The 25,767-nt window shown below is 45.4% G+C and overlaps 6 protein-coding genes across 6 annotated transcripts; all 6 read left to right on the forward strand.

Annotated features, from left to right (window-relative positions):
• Positions 1–313: 313 nt before the first annotated feature.
• Positions 314–4,938, forward strand: LOC135519624 (collagen alpha-3(VI) chain-like). Its single transcript, XM_064944864.1, has 6 exons — positions 314–731; positions 1,038–1,649; positions 1,957–2,556; positions 2,693–3,289; positions 3,399–4,010; positions 4,318–4,938. Exons 1-6 carry the CDS (start codon positions 329–331, stop codon positions 4,935–4,937), a joined length of 3,444 nt encoding a protein of 1,147 aa, XP_064800936.1. The 5' UTR covers positions 314–328; the 3' UTR covers position 4,938.
• Positions 4,939–5,759: 821 nt separating this feature from the next.
• LOC135519904 (collagen alpha-3(VI) chain-like) lies at positions 5,760–7,299 on the forward strand. Its single transcript, XM_064945120.1, has 2 exons — positions 5,760–6,371; positions 6,679–7,299. Exons 1-2 carry the CDS (start codon positions 5,837–5,839, stop codon positions 7,296–7,298), a joined length of 1,155 nt encoding a protein of 384 aa, XP_064801192.1. The 5' UTR covers positions 5,760–5,836; the 3' UTR covers position 7,299.
• An 821-nt stretch (positions 7,300–8,120) lies between these two features.
• On the forward strand, positions 8,121–9,660 carry LOC135519901 (collagen alpha-3(VI) chain-like). The gene is made up of 2 exons (XM_064945117.1): positions 8,121–8,732; positions 9,040–9,660. The coding sequence occupies exons 1-2, from the start codon at positions 8,198–8,200 to the stop codon at positions 9,657–9,659; spliced, it is 1,155 nt and encodes a 384-aa protein (XP_064801189.1). The 5' UTR covers positions 8,121–8,197; the 3' UTR covers position 9,660.
• An 820-nt stretch (positions 9,661–10,480) lies between these two features.
• Positions 10,481–12,020, forward strand: LOC135519902 (collagen alpha-3(VI) chain-like). Its single transcript, XM_064945118.1, has 2 exons — positions 10,481–11,092; positions 11,400–12,020. The coding sequence occupies exons 1-2, from the start codon at positions 10,558–10,560 to the stop codon at positions 12,017–12,019; spliced, it is 1,155 nt and encodes a 384-aa protein (XP_064801190.1). The 5' UTR covers positions 10,481–10,557; the 3' UTR covers position 12,020.
• Positions 12,021–17,561: 5,541 nt separating this feature from the next.
• Positions 17,562–19,101, forward strand: LOC135519905 (collagen alpha-3(VI) chain-like). Its single transcript, XM_064945121.1, has 2 exons — positions 17,562–18,173; positions 18,481–19,101. The coding sequence occupies exons 1-2, from the start codon at positions 17,639–17,641 to the stop codon at positions 19,098–19,100; spliced, it is 1,155 nt and encodes a 384-aa protein (XP_064801193.1). The 5' UTR covers positions 17,562–17,638; the 3' UTR covers position 19,101.
• An 821-nt stretch (positions 19,102–19,922) lies between these two features.
• Positions 19,923–21,462, forward strand: LOC135519903 (collagen alpha-3(VI) chain-like). Its single transcript, XM_064945119.1, has 2 exons — positions 19,923–20,534; positions 20,842–21,462. Exons 1-2 carry the CDS (start codon positions 20,000–20,002, stop codon positions 21,459–21,461), a joined length of 1,155 nt encoding a protein of 384 aa, XP_064801191.1. The 5' UTR covers positions 19,923–19,999; the 3' UTR covers position 21,462.
• The last annotated feature ends 4,305 nt before the right edge of the window (positions 21,463–25,767 follow it).

Raw genomic sequence — 25,767 nt, forward strand, 5'->3', positions numbered from 1 at the left:
TTATTTTTATTTTTGAAAAGAACAACATCAAATATTTAAAATTGAAACAGGTCATATATTTTTTATTGAATTGTTTTATGTATTGCATTAATTTATGGTTTATTGGACAGTGGAAACAGTGGGAAGTGACGGAAATAGGAGAGATATTGTGTTTCTTCTGGATGGATCAGATAACACCAGAAAAGAATTCCCAGCAATTCGTGATTTCCTCAACAAAATCATTGAAAATCTAAACGTGGAAGAAAACAATGACAGAGTGGCTGTGGTACAATTTAGTAACTTGGCAGTGGCACATTTTTATTTGAATTCATTTCTGAGAAAGGAAGACATGTTGAAATCTGTGAGGGGGCTCTCACATAAAGGAGGAAGACCCCTTAATACTGGAGCAGCTCTGAAGTTTGTGAAAGAAAATGTCTTTACAAGCTCCTCTGGGAGTAGATACTTGGAGGGGGTGAAACAAATACTCATTCTGATAAGTAGTGGACGGTCAAGAGACAATGTGGAGGCACCAGCCTCTGCTCTCAAGGAACATGGGGTATTGGTGTTTGGAATTGGAACCCGGAGCTCAGATAGCAGAGAATTACAGAATATATCCTATGACCCCAGTTATGCTCTCTCAGTATCTGAATTTACTGACCTCCCCATCATCCATCAGCAGCTTCTTTCTGCTATGAGCACTGTCATTGTACAGGTCACAGGCATGACGCCAACAGTAATACCAACAATTCGAGGTAAGAAAAATATGGTTTTGATCAGATCCATTTTGACTCTTACATCAGGATTTGAGTATTTGATAGCTTTGATATTTTAGGTAGATGCCTCCAGAGGCCTTTCATGTTGGATTTATTTCGTACCTCTGTAGGAATGTTCTCTATGATAGCACTCAGTCCAATGCACACATTGACACTTTCTTTGAATGGTTGTTTGAGATTAGGGAAAGGGATGACTGTCATGTGAAGGAAGCAGCTTTGTTCTGTTTTTCCCTTACCTATGTATCATTTAATAAAGCTATTTTTCTGAACATTCACATTCTCTAGTTGAGAGTCAGGCTCCCAGGAGGGATGTTGTGTTCTTGCTGGATGGATCTGATGGCACTAGGAGTGGATTCCCAGCAATGCGGGACTTTGTTCAAAGAGTAGTGGAGACACTCGGTGTGGATGAGAACAAAGATCGCGTGGCTGTGGTCCAGTACAGTAGAGATCCAGCCGCCCAATTCTATCTGAACACATACACAACAAAAGGAGAGATTCTCAACACTGTAAGAGGTCTGAGACACAAAGGTGGGAGACCTCTCAACACTGGAGCAGCTCTCCAGTACGTGAGAGACAATGTCTTAACTGCCTCCTCCGGAAGTCGACGCACTGAAGGTGTTCCACAGATTCTGATACTGCTGAATGGTGGAAGGTCCTTTGACAATGTAGATACACCAGCGTCTGCACTCAAGGAGCTTGGTGTCTTGGTGTTTGGAATTGGAACAAGGAGCTCTGATAGCAGAGAATTACAAAAAATATCCTATGACCCCAGTTATGCTCTTTCCGTGTCTGAATTTACTGACCTCCCCAACGTCCAACAGCAGCTTCTTTCTGCTATGAGCACTGTCATTGTACAGGTCACAACCATGGCACCAACAGTAAAACCAACAATTCTAGGTAAGATAAATATGGTTTTGATCAGTTCCAATTTCACTCTTACATCAGGATTTGAGTATTTGATAGCTTTGACATTTTAGGTAGATGCCTCCCGAGGCCTTTCATGTTGGATTTATTTCGTACCACTGTAGGAATGTTCTCTATGATAGCACTCAGTCCAATGCACACATTGACACTTTCTTTGAATGGTTGTTTGAGATTAGGGAAAGGGATGACTGTCATGTGAAGGAAGCAGCTTTGTTCTGTTTTTCCCTTACCTATGCATCATTTAATAAAACTCTTTTTTCTGAACATTCACATTCTCTAGTTGAGAGTCAGGCTCCCAGGAGGGATGTCGTGTTCTTGCTGGATGGATCTGATGGCACTAGGAGTGGATTCTCAGCAATGCGGGACTTTGTTCAAAGAGTAGTGGAGACACTCGGTGTGGATGAGAACAAAGATCGTGTGGCTGTGGTCCAGTACAGTAGAGATCCAGCCGCCCAATTCTATCTGAACACATACACAACAAAAGGAGAGATTCTCAACACTGTAAGAGGTCTGAGACACAAAGGTGGGAGACCTCTCAACACTGGAGCAGCTCTCCAGTACGTGAGAGACAATGTCTTGACTGCCTCCTCTGGAAGTCGACGCACGGAAGGTGTTCCACAGTTACTGATCCTGCTGAGTGGTGGAAGGTCCTTTGACAATGTTGACCCTCCAGCTTCTGCTCTGAAGGAGCTTGGGGTCTTGATCTTTGGAATTGGAACAAGGAGCTCTGATAGCAGAGAATTGCAGAGGATATCACATGATCCCAGTTACGCTCTGTCTGTCTCTGACTTCACTGACCTTCCAAACATCCAGCAGCAACTTCTGTCCTCCGTGGAGTCAGTTGTTATTGACGTTACGCCAGAATCGACAACAGATTTAGGTATGTGTCATCACTGTTAATTGAGAGTCAGGAAGTGTTAGTAAAATGTAAGCTGAGTCTTAGAAACAACGGTATAATTTGACCACAAGCCCCACATTTCAACTGTCTGATTGACATAATCTATTTATTTTCTCAGTTGATCATGACACCTCCAGAAAGGATGTGGTATTCCTTGTGGATGGTTCTGATGGCACAAGGAATGGATTCCCAGCAATGCGTGATTTTGTTCAGAGAGTAGTGGGGAAACTCAATGTGGGAGGAGAAAAAGACCGCGTTTCTGTTGTCCAGTACGGTAGAGATCAAGAGGTTCATTTCTATCTGAACACATACACCACAAAGGAGGACATTCTTAACACTGTGAGAAGTCTGAGGCACAGAGGAGGTAGACCCCTTAACACTGGGGCAGCCCTCCAATACGTAAGGGACAACGTCCTTACTGCCTCCTCTGGAAGCAGAAGCCAAGAGGGCGTCCCTCAGATGCTGATACTGCTGAGTGGGGGAAGGTCCAGTGATAACGTTGACATACCAGCTTCTGCCCTGAAAGACAGTGGGGTCTTGATCTTTGGCATTGGAACCAGAAATTCCAGCAGAGAGGTTCAAGGGATTGCCACTGATCCTAGTTTTTCCCAGTCTGTTTCTGAATTCACTGACCTCCCCAGCGTCCAGGAGCAGTTTTTCTCCACACTCATAACTGTACAAGTTGAGGCCACACCCAAAACCCCAACAGTCATAGGTAAGAACGGATGCGTTATCTAGGACAACTAAAACAACACACATATTTCAGTCTCAGGTTCATTGAAGCAATGTTAACATATTTTCTGTTTTGTTTCTGAAACTCTTAGTGGACCAAAGCATTGCCAGAAAGGATGTAGTATTCCTGCTGGATGGTTCTGATGGCACTAGGAATGGCTTTCCAGCAATGCGTGACTTTGTTCAAAGAGTGGTAGAGAAACTCACTGTGGAGGAGAACAGAGATCGCGTGTCTGTGGTCCAGTATAGCAGAGAATCAGAGGCCCACTTCTATCTGAACACTTACACAACAAAGGAAGACGTTGTGGACACCGTAAGAGGCCTGAGGCACAAAGGAGGGAGACCCCTCAACACTGGGGCAGCTCTCCAGTATGTCAGGGACAATGTCTTTACTGCCTCCTCCGGAAGTCGGCGCACTGAAGGTGTTCCACAGATTCTGATACTGCTGAATGGTGGAAGGTCCTTTGACAATGTAGATACACCAGCGTCTGCACTCAAGGAGCTTGGTGTCTTGGTGTTTGGAATTGGAACAAGGAGCTCTGATAGCAGAGAATTACAAAAAATATCCTATGACCCCAGTTATGCTCTTTCCGTGTCTGAATTTACTGACCTCCCCAACGTCCAACAGCAGCTTCTTTCTGCTATGAGCACTGTCATTGTACAGGTCACAACCATGACACCAACAGTAAAAACAACAATTCTAGGTAAGATAAATATGGTTTTGATCAGTTCCATTTTCACTCTTACATCAGGATTTGAGTATTTGATAGCTTTGACATTTTAGGTAGATGCCTCCCGAGGCCTTTCATGTTGGATTTATTTCGTACCTCTGTAGGAATGTTCTCTATGATAGCACTCAGTCCAATGCACACATTGACACTTTCTTTGAATGGTTGATTGAGATTAGGGAAAGGGATGACTGTCATGTGAAGGAAGCAGCTTTGTTCTGTTTTTCCCTAACCTATGCATCATTTAATAAAACTCTTTTTTCTGAACATTCACATTCTCTAGTTGAGAGTCAGGCTCCCAGGAGGGATGTCGTGTTCTTGCTGGATGGATCTGATGGCACAAGGAATGGATTCCCAGCAATGCGTGATTTTGTTCAGAGAGTAGTGGAGACACTCGGTGTGGATGAGAACAAAGATCGCGTGGCTGTGGTCCAGTACAGTAGAGATCCAGCCGCCCAATTCTATCTGAACACATACACAACAAAAGGAGAGATTCTCAACACTGTAAGAGGTCTGAGGCACAAAGGTGGGAGACCTCTCAACACTGGAGCAGCTCTCCAGTACGTGAGAGACAATGTCTTGACTGCCTCCTCCGGAAGTCGACGCACTGAAGGTGTTCCACAGTTACTGATCCTGCTGAGTGGTGGAAGGTCCTTTGACAATGTTGACACTCCAGCTTCTGCTCTGAAGGAGCTTGGGGTCTTGATCTTTGGAATTGGAACAAGGAGCTCTGATAGCAGAGAATTGCAGAGGATATCACATGATCCCAGTTACGCTCTGTCTGTCTCTGACTTCACTGACCTTCCAAACATCCAGCAGCAACTTCTGTCCTCCGTGGAGTCAGTTGTTATTGACGTTACGCCAGAATCGACAACAGATTTAGGTATGTGTCATCACTGTTAATTGAGAGTCACGAAGTGTTAGTAAAATGTCAGCTGAGTCTTAGAAACAACGGTATAATTTGACCACAAGCCCCACATTTCAACTGTCTGACTGACATAATCTATTTATTTTCTCAGTTGATCATGACACCTCCAGAAAGGATGTGGTATTCCTTGTGGATGGTTCTGATGGCACAAGGAATGGATTCCCAGCAATGCGTGATTTTGTTCAGAGAGTAGTGGGGAAACTCAATGTGGGAGGAGACAAAGACCGTGTTTCTGTTGTCCAGTACGGTAGAGATCAAGAAGTTCATTTCTATCTGAACACATACACCACAAAGGAGGACATTCTTAACACTGTGAGAAGTCTGAGGCACAGAGGAGGTAGACCCCTTAACACTGGGGCAGCCCTCCAATACGTAAGGGACAACGTCCTTACTGCCTCCTCTGGAAGCAGAAGCCAAGAGGGCGTCCCTCAGATGCTGATACTGCTGAGTGGGGGAAGGTCCAGTGATAACGTTGACATACCAGCTTCTGCCCTGAAAGACAGTGGGGTCTTGATCTTTGGCATTGGAACCAGAAATTCCAGCAGAGAGGTTCAAGGGATTGCCACTGATCCTAGTTTTTCCCAGTCTGTTTCTGAATTCACTGACCTCCCCAGCGTCCAGGAGCAGTTTTTCTCCACACTCATAACTGTACAAGTTGAGGCCACACCCAAAACCCCAACAGTCATAGGTAAGAACGGATGCGTTATCTAGGACAACTAAAACAACACACATATTTCAGTCTCAGGTTCATTGAAGCAATGTTAACATATTTTCTGTTTTGTTTCTGAAACTCTTAGTGGACCAAAGCATTGCCAGAAAGGATGTAGTATTCCTGCTGGATGGTTCTGATGGCACTAGGAATGGCTTTCCAGCAATGCGTGACTTTGTTCAAAGAGTGGTAGAGAAACTCACTGTGGAGGAGAACAGAGATCGCGTGTCTGTGGTCCAGTATAGCAGAGAATCAGAGGCCCACTTCTATCTGAACACTTACACAACAAAGGAAGACGTTGTGGACACCGTAAGAGGCCTGAGGCACAAAGGAGGGAGACCCCTCAACACTGGGGCAGCTCTCCAGTATGTCAGGGACAATGTCTTTACTGCCTCCTCCGGAAGTCGGCGCACTGAAGGTGTTCCACAGATTCTGATACTGCTGAATGGTGGAAGGTCCTTTGACAATGTAGATACACCAGCGTCTGCACTCAAGGAGCTTGGTGTCTTGGTGTTTGGAATTGGAACAAGGAGCTCTGATAGCAGAGAATTACAAAAAATATCCCATGACCCCAGTTATGCTCTTTCCGTGTCTGAATTTACTGACCTCCCCAACGTCCAACAGCAGCTTCTTTCTGCTATGAGCACTGTCATTGTACAGGTCACAACCATGACACCAACAGTAAAAACAACAATTCTAGGTAAGATAAATATGGTTTTGATCAGTTCCATTTTCACTCTTACATCAGAATTTGAGTATTTGATAGCTTTGATATTTTAGGTAGATGCCTCCCGAGGCCTTTCATGTTGGATTTATTTCGTACCTCTGTAGGAATGTTCTCTATGATAGCACTCAGTCCAATGCACACATTGACACTTTCTTTGAATGGTTGTTTGAGATTAGGGAAAGGGATGACTGTCATGTGAAGGAAGCAGCTTTGATCTGTTTTTCCCTTACCTATGCATCATTTAATAAAACTCTTTTTTCTGAACATTCACATTCTCTAGTTGAGAGTCAGGCTCCCAGGAGGGATGTCGTGTTCTTGCTGGATGGATCTGATGGCACTAGGAGTGGATTCCCAGCAATGCGGGACTTTGTTCAAAGAGTAGTGGAGACACTCGGTGTGGATGAGAACAAAGATCGCGTGGCTGTGGTCCAGTACAGTAGAGATCCAGCCGCCCAATTCTATCTGAACACATACACAACAAAAGGAGAGATTCTCAACACTGTAAGAGGTCTGAGGCACAAAGGTGGGAGACCTCTCAACACTGGAGCAGCTCTCCAGTACGTGAGAGACAATGTCTTGACTGCCTCCTCCGGAAGTCGACGCACTGAAGGTGTTCCACAGTTACTGATCCTGCTGAGTGGTGGAAGGTCCTTTGACAATGTTGACACTCCAGCTTCTGCTCTGAAGGAGCTTGGGGTCTTGATCTTTGGAATTGGAACAAGGAGCTCTGATAGCAGAGAATTGCAGAGGATATCACATGATCCCAGTTACGCTCTGTCTGTCTCTGACTTCACTGACCTTCCAAACATCCAGCAGCAACTTCTGTCCTCCGTGGAGTCAGTTGTTATTGACGTTACGCCAGAATCGACAACAGATTTAGGTATGTGTCATCACTGTTAATTGAGAGTCACGAAGTGTTAGTAAAATGTCAGCTGAGTCTTAGAAACAACGGTATAATTTGACCACAAGCCCCACATTTCAACTGTCTGACTGACATAATCTATTTATTTTCTCAGTTGATCATGACACCTCCAGAAAGGATGTGGTATTCCTTGTGGATGGTTCTGATGGCACAAGGAATGGATTCCCAGCAATGCGTGATTTTGTTCAGAGAGTAGTGGGGAAACTCAATGTGGGAGGAGACAAAGACCGTGTTTCTGTTGTCCAGTACGGTAGAGATCAAGAAGTTCATTTCTATCTGAACACATACACCACAAAGGAGGACATTCTTAACACTGTGAGAAGTCTGAGGCACAGAGGAGGTAGACCCCTTAACACTGGGGCAGCCCTCCAATACGTAAGGGACAACGTCCTTACTGCCTCCTCTGGAAGCAGAAGCCAAGAGGGCGTCCCTCAGATGCTGATACTGCTGAGTGGGGGAAGGTCCAGTGATAACGTTGACATACCAGCTTCTGCCCTGAAAGACAGTGGGGTCTTGATCTTTGGCATTGGAACCAGAAATTCCAGCAGAGAGGTTCAAGGGATTGCCACTGATCCTAGTTTTTCCCAGTCTGTTTCTGAATTCACTGACCTCCCCAGCGTCCAGGAGCAGTTTTTCTCCACACTCATAACTGTACAAGTTGAGGCCACACCCAAAACCCCAACAGTCATAGGTAAGAACGGATGCGTTATCTAGGACAACTAAAACAACACACATATTTCAGTCTCAGGTTCATTGAAGCAATGTTAACATATTTTCTGTTTTGTTTCTGAAACTCTTAGTGGACCAAAGCATTGCCAGAAAGGATGTAGTATTCCTGCTGGATGGTTCTGATGGCACTAGGAATGGCTTTCCAGCAATGCGTGACTTTGTTCAAAGAGTGGTAGAGAAACTCACTGTGGAGGAGAACAGAGATCGCGTGTCTGTGGTCCAGTATAGCAGAGAATCAGAGGCCCACTTCTATCTGAACACTTACACAACAAAGGAAGACGTTGTGGACACCGTAAGAGGCCTGAGGCACAAAGGAGGGAGACCCCTCAACACTGGGGCAGCTCTCCAGTATGTCAGGGACAATGTCTTTACTGCCTCCTCCGGAAGTCGGCGCACTGAAGGTGTTCCACAGATTCTGATACTGCTGAATGGTGGAAGGTCCTTTGACAATGTAGATACACCAGCGTCTGCACTCAAGGAGCTTGGTGTCTTGGTGTTTGGAATTGGAACAAGGAGCTCTGATAGCAGAGAATTACAAAAAATATCCTATGACCCCAGTTATGCTCTTTCCGTGTCTGAATTTACTGACCTCCCCAACGTCCAACAGCAGCTTCTTTCTGCTATGAGCACTGTCATTGTACAGGTCACAACCATGACACCAACAGTAAAAACAACAATTCTAGGTAAGATAAATATGGTTTTGATCAGTTCCATTTTCACTCTTACATCAGGATTTGAGTATTTGATAGCTTTGACATTTTAGGTAGATGCCTCCCGAGGCCTTTCATGTTGGATTTATTTTGTACCTCTGTAGGAATGTTCTCTATGATAGCACTCAGTCCAATGCACACATTGACACTTTCTTTGAATGGTTGTTTGAGATTAGGGAAAGGGATGACTGTCATGTGAAGGAAGCAGCTTTGATCTGTTTTTCCCTTACCTATGCATCATTTAATAAAACTCTTTTTTCTGAACATTCACATTCTCTAGTTGAGAGTCAGGCTCCCAGGAGGGATGTCGTGTTCTTGCTGGATGGATCTGATGGCACTAGGAGTGGATTCCCAGCAATGCGGGACTTTGTTCAAAGAGTAGTGGAGACACTCGGTGTGGATGAGAACAAAGATCGCGTGGCTGTGGTCCAGTACAGTAGAGATCCAGCCGCCCAATTCTATCTGAACACATACACAACAAAAGGAGAGATTCTCAACACTGTAAGAGGTCTGAGGCACAAAGGTGGGAGACCTCTCAACACTGGAGCAGCTCTCCAGTACGTGAGAGACAATGTCTTGACTGCCTCCTCCGGAAGTCGACGCACTGAAGGTGTTCCACAGTTACTGATCCTGCTGAGTGGTGGAAGGTCCTTTGACAATGTTGACACTCCAGCTTCTGCTCTGAAGGAGCTTGGGGTCTTGATCTTTGGAATTGGAACAAGGAGCTCTGATAGCAGAGAATTGCAGAGGATATCACATGATCCCAGTTACGCTCTGTCTGTCTCTGACTTCACTGACCTTCCAAACATCCAGCAGCAACTTCTGTCCTCCGTGGAGTCAGTTGTTATTGACGTTACGCCAGAATCGACAACAGATTTAGGTATGTGTCATCACTGTTAATTGAGAGTCACGAAGTGTTAGTAAAATGTCAGCTGAGTCTTAGAAACAACGGTATAATTTGACCACAAGCCCCACATTTCAACTGTCTGACTGACATAATCTATTTATTTTCTCAGTTGATCATGACACCTCCAGAAAGGATGTGGTATTCCTTGTGGATGGTTCTGATGGCACAAGGAATGGATTCCCAGCAATGCGTGATTTTGTTCAGAGAGTAGTGGGGAAACTCAATGTGGGAGGAGACAAAGACCGTGTTTCTGTTGTCCAGTACGGTAGAGATCAAGAAGTTCATTTCTATCTGAACACATACACCACAAAGGAGGACATTCTTAACACTGTGAGAAGTCTGAGGCACAGAGGAGGTAGACCCCTTAACACTGGGGCAGCCCTCCAATACGTAAGGGACAACGTCCTTACTGCCTCCTCTGGAAGCAGAAGCCAAGAGGGCGTCCCTCAGATGCTGATACTGCTGAGTGGGGAAGGTCCAGTGATAACGTTGACATACCAGCTTCTGCCCTGAAAGACAGTGGGGTCTTGATCTTTGGCATTGGAACCAGAAATTCCAGCAGAGAGGTTCAAGGGATTGCCACTGATCCTAGTTTTTCCCAGTCTGTTTCTGAATTCACTGACCTCCCCAGCGTCCAGGAGCAGTTTTTCTCCACACTCATAACTGTACAAGTTGAGGCCACACCCAAAACCCCAACAGTCATAGGTAAGAACGGATGCGTTATCTAGGACAACTAAAACAACACACATATTTCAGTCTCAGGTTCATTGAAGCAATGTTAACATATTTTCTGTTTTGTTTCTGAAACTCTTAGTGGACCAAAGCATTGCCAGAAAGGATGTAGTATTCCTGCTGGATGGTTCTGATGGCACTAGGAATGGCTTTCCAGCAATGCGTGACTTTGTTCAAAGAGTGGTAGAGAAACTCACTGTGGAGGAGAACAGAGATCGCGTGTCTGTGGTCCAGTATAGCAGAGAATCAGAGGCCCACTTCTATCTGAACACTTACACAACAAAGGAAGACGTTGTGGACACCGTAAGAGGCCTGAGGCACAAAGGAGGGAGACCCCTCAACACTGGGGCAGCTCTCCAGTATGTCAGGGACAATGTCTTTACTGCCTCCTCCGGAAGTCGGCGCACTGAAGGTGTTCCACAGATTCTGATACTGCTGAATGGTGGAAGGTCCTTTGACAATGTAGATACACCAGCGTCTGCACTCAAGGAGCTTGGTGTCTTGGTGTTTGGAATTGGAACAAGGAGCTCTGATAGCAGAGAATTACAAAAAATATCCTATGACCCCAGTTATGCTCTTTCCGTGTCTGAATTTACTGACCTCCCCAACGTCCAACAGCAGCTTCTTTCTGCTATGAGCACTGTCATTGTACAGGTCACAACCATGACACCAACAGTAAAAACAACAATTCTAGGTAAGATAAATATGGTTTTGATCAGTTCCATTTTCACTCTTACATCAGGATTTGAGTATTTGATAGCTTTGACATTTTAGGTAGATGCCTCCCGAGGCCTTTCATGTTGGATTTATTTTGTACCTCTGTAGGAATGTTCTCTATGATAGCACTCAGTCCAATGCACACATTGACACTTTCTTTGAATGGTTGTTTGAGATTAGGGAAAGGGATGACTGTCATGTGAAGGAAGCAGCTTTGATCTGTTTTTCCCTTACCTATGCATCATTTAATAAAACTCTTTTTTCTGAACATTCACATTCTCTAGTTGAGAGTCAGGCTCCCAGGAGGGATGTCGTGTTCTTGCTGGATGGATCTGATGGCACTAGGAGTGGATTCCCAGCAATGCGGGACTTTGTTCAAAGAGTAGTGGAGACACTCGGTGTGGATGAGAACAAAGATCGCGTGGCTGTGGTCCAGTACAGTAGAGATCCAGCCGCCCAATTCTATCTGAACACATACACAACAAAAGGAGAGATTCTCAACACTGTAAGAGGTCTGAGGCACAAAGGTGGGAGACCTCTCAACACTGGAGCAGCTCTCCAGTACGTGAGAGACAATGTCTTGACTGCCTCCTCCGGAAGTCGACGCACTGAAGGTGTTCCACAGTTACTGATCCTGCTGAGTGGTGGAAGGTCCTTTGACAATGTTGACACTCCAGCTTCTGCTCTGAAGGAGCTTGGGGTCTTGATCTTTGGAATTGGAACAAGGAGCTCTGATAGCAGAGAATTGCAGAGGATATCACATGATCCCAGTTACGCTCTGTCTGTCTCTGACTTCACTGACCTTCCAAACATCCAGCAGCAACTTCTGTCCTCCGTGGAGTCAGTTGTTATTGACGTTACGCCAGAATCGACAACAGATTTAGGTATGTGTCATCACTGTTAATTGAGAGTCACGAAGTGTTAGTAAAATGTCAGCTGAGTCTTAGAAACAACGGTATAATTTGACCACAAGCCCCACATTTCAACTGTCTGACTGACATAATCTATTTATTTTCTCAGTTGATCATGACACCTCCAGAAAGGATGTGGTATTCCTTGTGGATGGTTCTGATGGCACAAGGAATGGATTCCCAGCAATGCGTGATTTTGTTCAGAGAGTAGTGGGGAAACTCAATGTGGGAGGAGACAAAGACCGTGTTTCTGTTGTCCAGTACGGTAGAGATCAAGAAGTTCATTTCTATCTGAACACATACACCACAAAGGAGGACATTCTTAACACTGTGAGAAGTCTGAGGCACAGAGGAGGTAGACCCCTTAACACTGGGGCAGCCCTCCAATACGTAAGGGACAACGTCCTTACTGCCTCCTCTGGAAGCAGAAGCCAAGAGGGCGTCCCTCAGATGCTGATACTGCTGAGTGGGGGAAGGTCCAGTGATAACGTTGACATACCAGCTTCTGCCCTGAAAGACAGTGGGGTCTTGATCTTTGGCATTGGAACCAGAAATTCCAGCAGAGAGGTTCAAGGGATTGCCACTGATCCTAGTTTTTCCCAGTCTGTTTCTGAATTCACTGACCTCCCCAGCGTCCAGGAGCAGTTTTTCTCCACACTCATAACTGTACAAGTTGAGGCCACACCCAAAACCCCAACAGTCATAGGTAAGAACGGATGCGTTATCTAGGACAACTAAAACAACACACATATTTCAGTCTCAGGTTCATTGAAGCAATGTTAACATATTTTCTGTTTTGTTTCTGAAACTCTTAGTGGACCAAAGCATTGCCAGAAAGGATGTAGTATTCCTGCTGGATGGTTCTGATGGCACTAGGAATGGCTTTCCAGCAATGCGTGACTTTGTTCAAAGAGTGGTAGAGAAACTCACTGTGGAGGAGAACAGAGATCGCGTGTCTGTGGTCCAGTATAGCAGAGAATCAGAGGCCCACTTCTATCTGAACACTTACACAACAAAGGAAGACGTTGTGGACACCGTAAGAGGCCTGAGGCACAAAGGAGGGAGACCCCTCAACACTGGGGCAGCTCTCCAGTATGTCAGGGACAATGTCTTTACTGCCTCCTCCGGAAGTCGGCGCACTGAAGGTGTTCCACAGATTCTGATACTGCTGAATGGTGGAAGGTCCTTTGACAATGTAGATACACCAGCGTCTGCACTCAAGGAGCTTGGTGTCTTGGTGTTTGGAATTGGAACAAGGAGCTCTGATAGCAGAGAATTACAAAAAATATCCTATGACCCCAGTTATGCTCTTTCCGTGTCTGAATTTACTGACCTCCCCAACGTCCAACAGCAGCTTCTTTCTGCTATGAGCACTGTCATTGTACAGGTCACAACCATGACACCAACAGTAAAACCAACAATTCTAGGTAAGATAAATATGGTTTTGATCAGTTCCATTTTCACTCTTACATCAGAATTTGAGTATTTGATAGCTTTGACATTTTAGGTAGATGCCTCCCGAGGCCTTTCATGTTGGATTTATTTGTACCTCTGTAGGAATGTTCTCTATGATAGCACTCAGTCCAATGCACACATTGACACTTTCTTTGAATGGTTGTTTGAGATTAGGGAAAGGGATGACTGTCATGTGAAGGAAGCAGCTTTGATCTGTTTTTCCCTTACCTATGCATCATTTAATAAAACTCTTTTTTCTGAACATTCACATTCTCTAGTTGAGAGTCAGGCTCCCAGGAGGGATGTCGTGTTCTTGCTGGATGGATCTGATGGCACTAGGAGTGGATTCCCAGCAATGCGGGACTTTGTTCAAAGAGTAGTGGAGACACTCGGTGTGGATGAGAACAAAGATCGCGTGGCTGTGGTCCAGTACAGTAGAGATCCAGCCGCCCAATTCTATCTGAACACATACACAACAAAAGGAGAGATTCTCAACACTGTAAGAGGTCTGAGGCACAAAGGTGGGAGACCTCTCAACACTGGAGCAGCTCTCCAGTACGTGAGAGACAATGTCTTGACTGCCTCCTCCGGAAGTCGACGCACTGAAGGTGTTCCACAGTTACTGATCCTGCTGAGTGGTGGAAGGTCCTTTGACAATGTTGACACTCCAGCTTCTGCTCTGAAGGAGCTTGGGGTCTTGATCTTTGGAATTGGAACAAGGAGCTCTGATAGCAGAGAATTGCAGAGGATATCACATGATCCCAGTTACGCTCTGTCTGTCTCTGACTTCACTGACCTTCCAAACATCCAGCAGCAACTTCTGTCCTCCGTGGAGTCAGTTGTTATTGACGTTACGCCAGAATCGACAACAGATTTAGGTATGTGTCATCACTGTTAATTGAGAGTCACGAAGTGTTAGTAAAATGTCAGCTGAGTCTTAGAAACAACGGTATAATTTGACCACAAGCCCCACATTTCAACTGTCTGACTGACATAATCTATTTATTTTCTCAGTTGATCATGACACCTCCAGAAAGGATGTGGTATTCCTTGTGGATGGTTCTGATGGCACAAGGAATGGATTCCCAGCAATGCGTGATTTTGTTCAGAGAGTAGTGGGGAAACTCAATGTGGGAGGAGACAAAGACCGTGTTTCTGTTGTCCAGTACGGTAGAGATCAAGAAGTTCATTTCTATCTGAACACATACACCACAAAGGAGGACATTCTTAACACTGTGAGAAGTCTGAGGCACAGAGGAGGTAGACCCCTTAACACTGGGGCAGCCCTCCAATACGTAAGGGACAACGTCCTTACTGCCTCCTCTGGAAGCAGAAGCCAAGAGGGCGTCCCTCAGATGCTGATACTGCTGAGTGGGGGAAGGTCCAGTGATAACGTTGACATACCAGCTTCTGCCCTGAAAGACAGTGGGGTCTTGATCTTTGGCATTGGAACCAGAAATTCCAGCAGAGAGGTTCAAGGGATTGCCACTGATCCTAGTTTTTCCCAGTCTGTTTCTGAATTCACTGACCTCCCCAGCGTCCAGGAGCAGTTTTTCTCCACACTCATAACTGTACAAGTTGAGGCCACACCCAAAACCCCAACAGTCATAGGTAAGAACGGATGCGTTATCTAGGACAACTAAAACAACACACATATTTCAGTCTCAGGTTCATTGAAGCAATGTTAACATATTTTCTGTTTTGTTTCTGAAACTCTTAGTGGACCAAAGCATTGCCAGAAAGGATGTAGTATTCCTGCTGGATGGTTCTGATGGCACTAGGAATGGCTTTCCAGCAATGCGTGACTTTGTTCAAAGAGTGGTAGAGAAACTCACTGTGGAGGAGAACAGAGATCGCGTGTCTGTGGTCCAGTATAGCAGAGAATCAGAGGCCCACTTCTATCTGAACACTTACACAACAAAGGAAGACGTTGTGGACACCGTAAGAGGCCTGAGGCACAAAGGAGGGAGACCCCTCAACACTGGGGCAGCTCTCCAGTATGTCAGGGACAATGTCTTTACTGCCTCCTCCGGAAGTCGGCGCACTGAAGGTGTTCCACAGATTCTGATACTGCTGAATGGTGGAAGGTCCTTTGACAATGTAGATACACCAGCGTCTGCACTCAAGGAGCTTGGTGTCTTGGTGTTTGGAATTGGAACAAGGAGCTCTGATAGCAGAGAATTACAAAAAATATCCTATGACCCCAGTTATGCTCTTTCCGTGTCTGAATTTACTGACCTCCCCAACGTCCAACAGCAGCTTCTTTCTGCTATGAGCACTGTCATTGTACAGGTCACAACCATGACACCAACAGTAAAACCAACAATTCTAGGTAAGATAAATATGGTTTTGATCAGTTCCATTTTCACTCTTACATCAGAATTTGAGTATTTGATAGCTTTGACATTTTAGGTAGATGCCTCCCGAGGCCTTTCATGTTGGATTTATTTTGTACCTCTGTAGGAATGTTCTCTATGATAGCACTCAGTCCAATGCACACATTGACACTTTCTTTGAATGGTTGTTTGAGATTAGGGAAAGGGATGACTGTCATGTGAAGGAAGCAGCTTTGATCTGTTTTTCCCTTACCTATGCATCATTTAATAAAACTCTTTTTTCTGAACATTCACATTCTCTAGTTGAGAGTCAGGCTCCCAGGAGGGATGTCGTGTTCTTGCTGGATGGATCTGATGGCACTAGGAGTGGATTCCCAGCAATGCGGGACTTTGTTCAAAGAGTAGTGGAGACACTCGGTGTGGATGAGAACAAAGATCGCGTGGCTGTGGTCCAGTACAGTAGAGATCCAGCCGCCCAATTCTATCTGAACACATACACAACAAAAGGAGAGATTCTCAACACTGTAAGAGGTCTGAGGCACAAAGGTGGGAGACCTCTCAACACTGGAGCAGCTCTCCAGTACGTGAGAGACAATGTCTTGACTGCCTCCTCCGGAAGTCGACGCACTGAAGGTGTTCCACAGTTACTGATCCTGCTGAGTGGTGGAAGGTCCTTTGACAATGTTGACACTCCAGCTTCTGCTCTGAAGGAGCTTGGGGTCTTGATCTTTGGAATTGGAACAAGGAGCTCTGATAGCAGAGAATTGCAGAGGATATCACATGATCCCAGTTACGCTCTGTCTGTCTCTGACTTCACTGACCTTCCAAACATCCAGCAGCAACTTCTGTCCTCCGTGGAGTCAGTTGTTATTGACGTTACGCCAGAATCGACAACAGATTTAGGTATGTGTCATCACTGTTAATTGAGAGTCACGAAGTGTTAGTAAAATGTCAGCTGAGTCTTAGAAACAACGGTATAATTTGACCACAAGCCCCACATTTCAACTGTCTGACTGACATAATCTATTTATTTTCTCAGTTGATCATGACACCTCCAGAAAGGATGTGGTATTCCTTGTGGATGGTTCTGATGGCACAAGGAATGGATTCCCAGCAATGCGTGATTTTGTTCAGAGAGTAGTGGGGAAACTCAATGTGGGAGGAGACAAAGACCGTGTTTCTGTTGTCCAGTACGGTAGAGATCAAGAAGTTCATTTCTATCTGAACACATACACCACAAAGGAGGACATTCTTAACACTGTGAGAAGTCTGAGGCACAGAGGAGGTAGACCCCTTAACACTGGGGCAGCCCTCCAATACGTAAGGGACAACGTCCTTACTGCCTCCTCTGGAAGCAGAAGCCAAGAGGGCGTCCCTCAGATGCTGATACTGCTGAGTGGGGAAGGTCCAGTGATAACGTTGACATACCAGCTTCTGCCCTGAAAGACAGTGGGGTCTTGATCTTTGGCATTGGAACCAGAAATTCCAGCAGAGAGGTTCAAGGGATTGCCACTGATCCTAGTTTTTCCCAGTCTGTTTCTGAATTCACTGACCTCCCCAGCGTCCAGGAGCAGTTTTTCTCCACACTCATAACTGTACAAGTTGAGGCCACACCCAAAACCCCAACAGTCATAGGTAAGAACGGATGCGTTATCTAGGACAACTAAAACAACACACATATTTCAGTCTCAGGTTCATTGAAGCAATGTTAACATATTTTCTGTTTTGTTTCTGAAACTCTTAGTGGACCAAAGCATTGCCAGAAAGGATGTAGTATTCCTGCTGGATGGTTCTGATGGCACTAGGAATGGCTTTCCAGCAATGCGTGACTTTGTTCAAAGAGTGGTAGAGAAACTCACTGTGGAGGAGAACAGAGATCGCGTGTCTGTGGTCCAGTATAGCAGAGAATCAGAGGCCCACTTCTATCTGAACACTTACACAACAAAGGAAGACGTTGTGGACACCGTAAGAGGCCTGAGGCACAAAGGAGGGAGACCCCTCAACACTGGGGCAGCTCTCCAGTATGTCAGGGACAATGTCTTTACTGCCTCCTCCGGAAGTCGGCGCACTGAAGGTGTTCCACAGATTCTGATACTGCTGAATGGTGGAAGGTCCTTTGACAATGTAGATACACCAGCGTCTGCACTCAAGGAGCTTGGTGTCTTGGTGTTTGGAATTGGAACAAGGAGCTCTGATAGCAGAGAATTACAAAAAATATCCCATGACCCCAGTTATGCTCTTTCCGTGTCTGAATTTACTGACCTCCCCAACGTCCAACAGCAGCTTCTTTCTGCTATGAGCACTGTCATTGTACAGGTCACAACCATGACACCAACAGTAAAAACAACAATTCTAGGTAAGATAAATATGGTTTTGATCAGTTCCATTTTCACTCTTACATCAGGATTTGAGTATTTGATAGCTTTGACATTTTAGGTAGATGCCTCCCGAGGCCTTTCATGTTGGATTTATTTTGTACCTCTGTAGGAATGTTCTCTATGATAGCACTCAGTCCAATGCACACATTGACACTTTCTTTGAATGGTTGTTTGAGATTAGGGAAAGGGATGACTGTCATGTGAAGGAAGCAGCTTTGATCTGTTTTTCCCTTACCTATGCATCATTTAATAAAACTCTTTTTTCTGAACATTCACATTCTCTAGTTGAGAGTCAGGCTCCCAGGAGGGATGTCGTGTTCTTGCTGGATGGATCTGATGGCACTAGGAGTGGATTCCCAGCAATGCGGGACTTTGTTCAAAGAGTAGTGGAGACACTCGGTGTGGATGAGAACAAAGATCGCGTGGCTGTGGTCCAGTACAGTAGAGATCCAGCCGCCCAATTCTATCTGAACACATACACAACAAAAGGAGAGATTCTCAACACTGTAAGAGGTCTGAGGCACAAAGGTGGGAGACCTCTCAACACTGGAGCAGCTCTCCAGTACGTGAGAGACAATGTCTTGACTGCCTCCTCCGGAAGTCGACGCACTGAAGGTGTTCCACAGTTACTGATCCTGCTGAGTGGTGGAAGGTCCTTTGACAATGTTGACACTCCAGCTTCTGCTCTGAAGGAGCTTGGGGTCTTGATCTTTGGAATTGGAACAAGGAGCTCTGATAGCAGAGAATTGCAGAGGATATCACATGATCCCAGTTACGCTCTGTCTGTCTCTGACTTCACTGACCTTCCAAACATCCAGCAGCAACTTCTGTCCTCCGTGGAGTCAGTTGTTATTGACGTTACGCCAGAATCGACAACAGATTTAGGTATGTGTCATCACTGTTAATTGAGAGTCACGAAGTGTTAGTAAAATGTCAGCTGAGTCTTAGAAACAACGGTATAATTTGACCACAAGCCCCACATTTCAACTGTCTGACTGACATAATCTATTTATTTTCTCAGTTGATCATGACACCTCCAGAAAGGATGTGGTATTCCTTGTGGATGGTTCTGATGGCACAAGGAATGGATTCCCAGCAATGCGTGATTTTGTTCAGAGAGTAGTGGGGAAACTCAATGTGGGAGGAGACAAAGACCGTGTTTCTGTTGTCCAGTACGGTAGAGATCAAGAAGTTCATTTCTATCTGAACACATACACCACAAAGGAGGACATTCTTAACACTGTGAGAAGTCTGAGGCACAGAGGAGGTAGACCCCTTAACACTGGGGCAGCCCTCCAATACGTAAGGGACAACGTCCTTACTGCCTCCTCTGGAAGCAGAAGCCAAGAGGGCGTCCCTCAGATGCTGATACTGCTGAGTGGGGGAAGGTCCAGTGATAACGTTGACATACCAGCTTCTGCCCTGAAAGACAGTGGGGTCTTGATCTTTGGCATTGGAACCAGAAATTCCAGCAGAGAGGTTCAAGGGATTGCCACTGATCCTAGTTTTTCCCAGTCTGTTTCTGAATTCACTGACCTCCCCAGCGTCCAGGAGCAGTTTTTCTCCACACTCATAACTGTACAAGTTGAGGCCACACCCAAAACCCCAACAGTCATAGGTAAGAACGGATGCGTTATCTAGGACAACTAAAACAACACACATATTTCAGTCTCAGGTTCATTGAAGCAATGTTAACATATTTTCTGTTTTGTTTCTGAAACTCTTAGTGGACCAAAGCATTGCCAGAAAGGATGTAGTATTCCTGCTGGATGGTTCTGATGGCACTAGGAATGGCTTTCCAGCAATGCGTGACTTTGTTCAAAGAGTGGTAGAGAAACTCACTGTGGAGGAGAACAGAGATCGCGTGTCTGTGGTCCAGTATAGCAGAGAATCAGAGGCCCACTTCTATCTGAACACTTACACAACAAAGGAAGACGTTGTGGACACCGTAAGAGGCCTGAGGCACAAAGGAGGGAGACCCCTCAACACTGGGGCAGCTCTCCAGTATGTCAGGGACAATGTCTTTACTGCCTCCTCCGGAAGTCGGCGCACTGAAGGTGTTCCACAGATTCTGATACTGCTGAATGGTGGAAGGTCCTTTGACAATGTAGATACACCAGCGTCTGCACTCAAGGAGCTTGGTGTCTTGGTGTTTGGAATTGGAACAAGGAGCTCTGATAGCAGAGAATTACAAAAAATATCCCATGACCCCAGTTATGCTCTTTCCGTGTCTGAATTTACTGACCTCCCCAACGTCCAACAGCAGCTTCTTTCTGCTATGAGCACTGTCATTGTACAGGTCACAACCATGACACCAACAGTAAAAACAACAATTCTAGGTAAGATAAATATGGTTTTGATCAGTTCCATTTTCACTCTTACATCAGGATTTGAGTATTTGATAGCTTTGACATTTTAGGTAGATGCCTCCCGAGGCCTTTCATGTTGGATTTATTTTGTACCTCTGTAGGAATGTTCTCTATGATAGCACTCAGTCCAATGCACACATTGACACTTTCTTTGAATGGTTGTTTGAGATTAGGGAAAGGGATGACTGTCATGTGAAGGAAGCAGCTTTGATCTGTTTTTCCCTTACCTATGCATCATTTAATAAAACTCTTTTTTCTGAACATTCACATTCTCTAGTTGAGAGTCAGGCTCCCAGGAGGGATGTCGTGTTCTTGCTGGATGGATCTGATGGCACTAGGAGTGGATTCCCAGCAATGCGGGACTTTGTTCAAAGAGTAGTGGAGACACTCGGTGTGGATGAGAACAAAGATCGCGTGGCTGTGGTCCAGTACAGTAGAGATCCAGCCGCCCAATTCTATCTGAACACATACACAACAAAAGGAGAGATTCTCAACACTGTAAGAGGTCTGAGGCACAAAGGTGGGAGACCTCTCAACACTGGAGCAGCTCTCCAGTACGTGAGAGACAATGTCTTGACTGCCTCCTCCGGAAGTCGACGCACTGAAGGTGTTCCACAGTTACTGATCCTGCTGAGTGGTGGAAGGTCCTTTGACAATGTTGACACTCCAGCTTCTGCTCTGAAGGAGCTTGGGGTCTTGATCTTTGGAATTGGAACAAGGAGCTCTGATAGCAGAGAATTGCAGAGGATATCACATGATCCCAGTTACGCTCTGTCTGTCTCTGACTTCACTGACCTTCCAAACATCCAGCAGCAACTTCTGTCCTCCGTGGAGTCAGTTGTTATTGACGTTACGCCAGAATCGACAACAGATTTAGGTATGTGTCATCACTGTTAATTGAGAGTCACGAAGTGTTAGTAAAATGTCAGCTGAGTCTTAGAAACAACGGTATAATTTGACCACAAGCCCCACATTTCAACTGTCTGACTGACATAATCTATTTATTTTCTCAGTTGATCATGACACCTCCAGAAAGGATGTGGTATTCCTTGTGGATGGTTCTGATGGCACAAGGAATGGATTCCCAGCAATGCGTGATTTTGTTCAGAGAGTAGTGGGGAAACTCAATGTGGGAGGAGACAAAGACCGTGTTTCTGTTGTCCAGTACGGTAGAGATCAAGAAGTTCATTTCTATCTGAACACATACACCACAAAGGAGGACATTCTTAACACTGTGAGAAGTCTGAGGCACAGAGGAGGTAGACCCCTTAACACTGGGGCAGCCCTCCAATACGTAAGGGACAACGTCCTTACTGCCTCCTCTGGAAGCAGAAGCCAAGAGGGCGTCCCTCAGATGCTGATACTGCTGAGTGGGGGAAGGTCCAGTGATAACGTTGACATACCAGCTTCTGCCCTGAAAGACAGTGGGGTCTTGATCTTTGGCATTGGAACCAGAAATTCCAGCAGAGAGGTTCAAGGGATTGCCACTGATCCTAGTTTTTCCCAGTCTGTTTCTGAATTCACTGACCTCCCCAGCGTCCAGGAGCAGTTTTTCTCCACACTCATAACTGTACAAGTTGAGGCCACACCCAAAACCCCAACAGTCATAGGTAAGAACGGATGCGTTATCTAGGACAACTAAAACAACACACATATTTCAGTCTCAGGTTCATTGAAGCAATGTTAACATATTTTCTGTTTTGTTTCTGAAACTCTTAGTGGACCAAAGCATTGCCAGAAAGGATGTAGTATTCCTGCTGGATGGTTCTGATGGCACTAGGAATGGCTTTCCAGCAATGCGTGACTTTGTTCAAAGAGTGGTAGAGAAACTCACTGTGGAGGAGAACAGAGATCGCGTGTCTGTGGTCCAGTATAGCAGAGAATCAGAGGCCCACTTCTATCTGAACACTTACACAACAAAGGAAGACGTTGTGGACACCGTAAGAGGCCTGAGGCACAAAGGAGGAGACCCCTCAACACTGGGGCAGCTCTCCAGTATGTCAGGGACAATGTCTTTACTGCCTCCTCCGGAAGTCGGCGCACTGAAGGTGTTCCACAGATTCTGATACTGCTGAATGGTGGAAGGTCCTTTGACAATGTAGATACACCAGCGTCTGCACTCAAGGAGCTTGGTGTCTTGGTGTTTGGAATTGGAACAAGGAGCTCTGATAGCAGAGAATTACAAAAAATATCCCATGACCCCAGTTATGCTCTTTCCGTGTCTGAATTTACTGACCTCCCCAACGTCCAACAGCAGCTTCTTTCTGCTATGAGCACTGTCATTGTACAGGTCACAACCATGACACCAACAGTAAAAACAACAATTCTAGGTAAGATAAATATGGTTTTGATCAGTTCCATTTTCACTCTTACATCAGGATTTGAGTATTTGATAGCTTTGACATTTTAGGTAGATGCCTCCCGAGGCCTTTCATGTTGGATTTATTTTGTACCTCTGTAGGAATGTTCTCTATGATAGCACTCAGTCCAATGCACACATTGACACTTTCTTTGAATGGTTGTTTGAGATTAGGGAAAGGGATGACTGTCATGTGAAGGAAGCAGCTTTGATCTGTTTTTCCCTTACCTATGCATCATTTAATAAAACTCTTTTTTCTGAACATTCACATTCTCTAGTTGAGAGTCAGGCTCCCAGGAGGGATGTCGTGTTCTTGCTGGATGGATCTGATGGCACTAGGAGTGGATTCCCAGCAATGCGGGACTTTGTTCAAAGAGTAGTGGAGACACTCGGTGTGGATGAGAACAAAGATCGCGTGGCTGTGGTCCAGTACAGTAGAGATCCAGCCGCCCAATTCTATCTGAACACATACACAACAAAAGGAGAGATTCTCAACACTGTAAGAGGTCTGAGGCACAAAGGTGGGAGACCTCTCAACACTGGAGCAGCTCTCCAGTACGTGAGAGACAATGTCTTGACTGCCTCCTCCGGAAGTCGACGCACTGAAGGTGTTCCACAGTTACTGATCCTGCTGAGTGGTGGAAGGTCCTTTGACAATGTTGACACTCCAGCTTCTGCTCTGAAGGAGCTTGGGGTCTTGATCTTTGGAATTGGAACAAGGAGCTCTGATAGCAGAGAATTGCAGAGGATATCACATGATCCCAGTTACGCTCTGTCTGTCTCTGACTTCACTGACCTTCCAAACATCCAGCAGCAACTTCTGTCCTCCGTGGAGTCAGTTGTTATTGACGTTACGCCAGAATCGACAACAGATTTAGGTATGTGTCATCACTGTTAATTGAGAGTCACGAAGTGTTAGTAAAATGTCAGCTGAGTCTTAGAAACAACGGTATAATTTGACCACAAGCCCCACATTTCAACTGTCTGACTGACATAATCTATTTATTTTCTCAGTTGATCATGACACCTCCAGAAAGGATGTGGTATTCCTTGTGGATGGTTCTGATGGCACAAGGAATGGATTCCCAGCAATGCGTGATTTTGTTCAGAGAGTAGTGGGGAAACTCAATGTGGGAGGAGACAAAGACCGTGTTTCTGTTGTCCAGTACGGTAGAGATCAAGAAGTTCATTTCTATCTGAACACATACACCACAAAGGAGGACATTCTTAACACTGTGAGAAGTCTGAGGCACAGAGGAGGTAGACCCCTTAACACTGGGGCAGCCCTCCAATACGTAAGGGACAACGTCCTTACTGCCTCCTCTGGAAGCAGAAGCCAAGAGGGCGTCCCTCAGATGCTGATACTGCTGAGTGGGGGAAGGTCCAGTGATAACGTTGACATACCAGCTTCTGCCCTGAAAGACAGTGGGGTCTTGATCTTTGGCATTGGAACCAGAAATTCCAGCAGAGAGGTTCAAGGGATTGCCACTGATCCTAGTTTTTCCCAGTCTGTTTCTGAATTCACTGACCTCCCCAGCGTCCAGGAGCAGTTTTTCTCCACACTCATAACTGTACAAGTTGAGGCCACACCCAAAACCCCAACAGTCATAGGTAAGAACGGATGCGTTATCTAGGACAACTAAAACAACACACATATTTCAGTCTCAGGTTCATTGAAGCAATGTTAACATATTTTCTGTTTTGTTTCTGAAACTCTTAGTGGACCAAAGCATTGCCAGAAAGGATGTAGTATTCCTGCTGGATGGTTCTGATGGCACTAGGAATGGCTTTCCAGCAATGCGTGACTTTGTTCAAAGAGTGGTAGAGAAACTCACTGTGGAGGAGAACAGAGATCGCGTGTCTGTGGTCCAGTATAGCAGAGAATCAGAGGCCCACTTCTATCTGAACACTTACACAACAAAGGAAGACGTTGTGGACACCGTAAGAGGCCTGAGGCACAAAGGAGGGAGACCCCTCAACACTGGGGCAGCTCTCCAGTATGTCAGGGACAATGTCTTTACTGCCTCCTCCGGAAGTCGGCGCACTGAAGGTGTTCCACAGATTCTGATACTGCTGAATGGTGGAAGGTCCTTTGACAATGTAGATACACCAGCGTCTGCACTCAAGGAGCTTGGTGTCTTGGTGTTTGGAATTGGAACAAGGAGCTCTGATAGCAGAGAATTACAAAAAATATCCCATGACCCCAGTTATGCTCTTTCCGTGTCTGAATTTACTGACCTCCCCAACGTCCAACAGCAGCTTCTTTCTGCTATGAGCACTGTCATTGTACAGGTCACAACCATGACACCAACAGTAAAACCAACAATTCTAGGTAAGATAAATATGGTTTTGATCAGTTCCATTTTCACTCTTACATCAGGATTTGAGTATTTGATAGCTTTGACATTTTAGGTAGATGCCTCCCGAGGCCTTTCATGTTGGATTTATTTTGTACCTCTGTAGGAATGTTCTCTATGATAGCACTCAGTCCAATGCACACATTGACACTTTCTTTGAATGGTTGTTTGAGATTAGGGAAAGGGATGACTGTCATGTGAAGGAAGCAGCTTTGATCTGTTTTTCCCTTACCTATGCATCATTTAATAAAACTCTTTTTTTTCTGAACATTCACATTCTCTAGTTGAGAGTCAGGCTCCCAGGAGGGATGTCGTGTTCTTGCTGGATGGATCTGATGGCACTAGGAGTGGATTCCCAGCAATGCGGGACTTTGTTCAAAGAGTAGTGGAGACACTCGGTGTGGATGAGAACAAAGATCGCGTGGCTGTGGTCCAGTACAGTAGAGATCCAGCCGCCCAATTCTATCTGAACACATACACAACAAAA

This window comes from Oncorhynchus masou, chromosome 29, assembly GCF_036934945.1.
Source record: "Oncorhynchus masou masou isolate Uvic2021 chromosome 29, UVic_Omas_1.1, whole genome shotgun sequence".
NCBI lineage: Eukaryota > Metazoa > Chordata > Actinopteri > Salmoniformes > Salmonidae > Oncorhynchus > Oncorhynchus masou.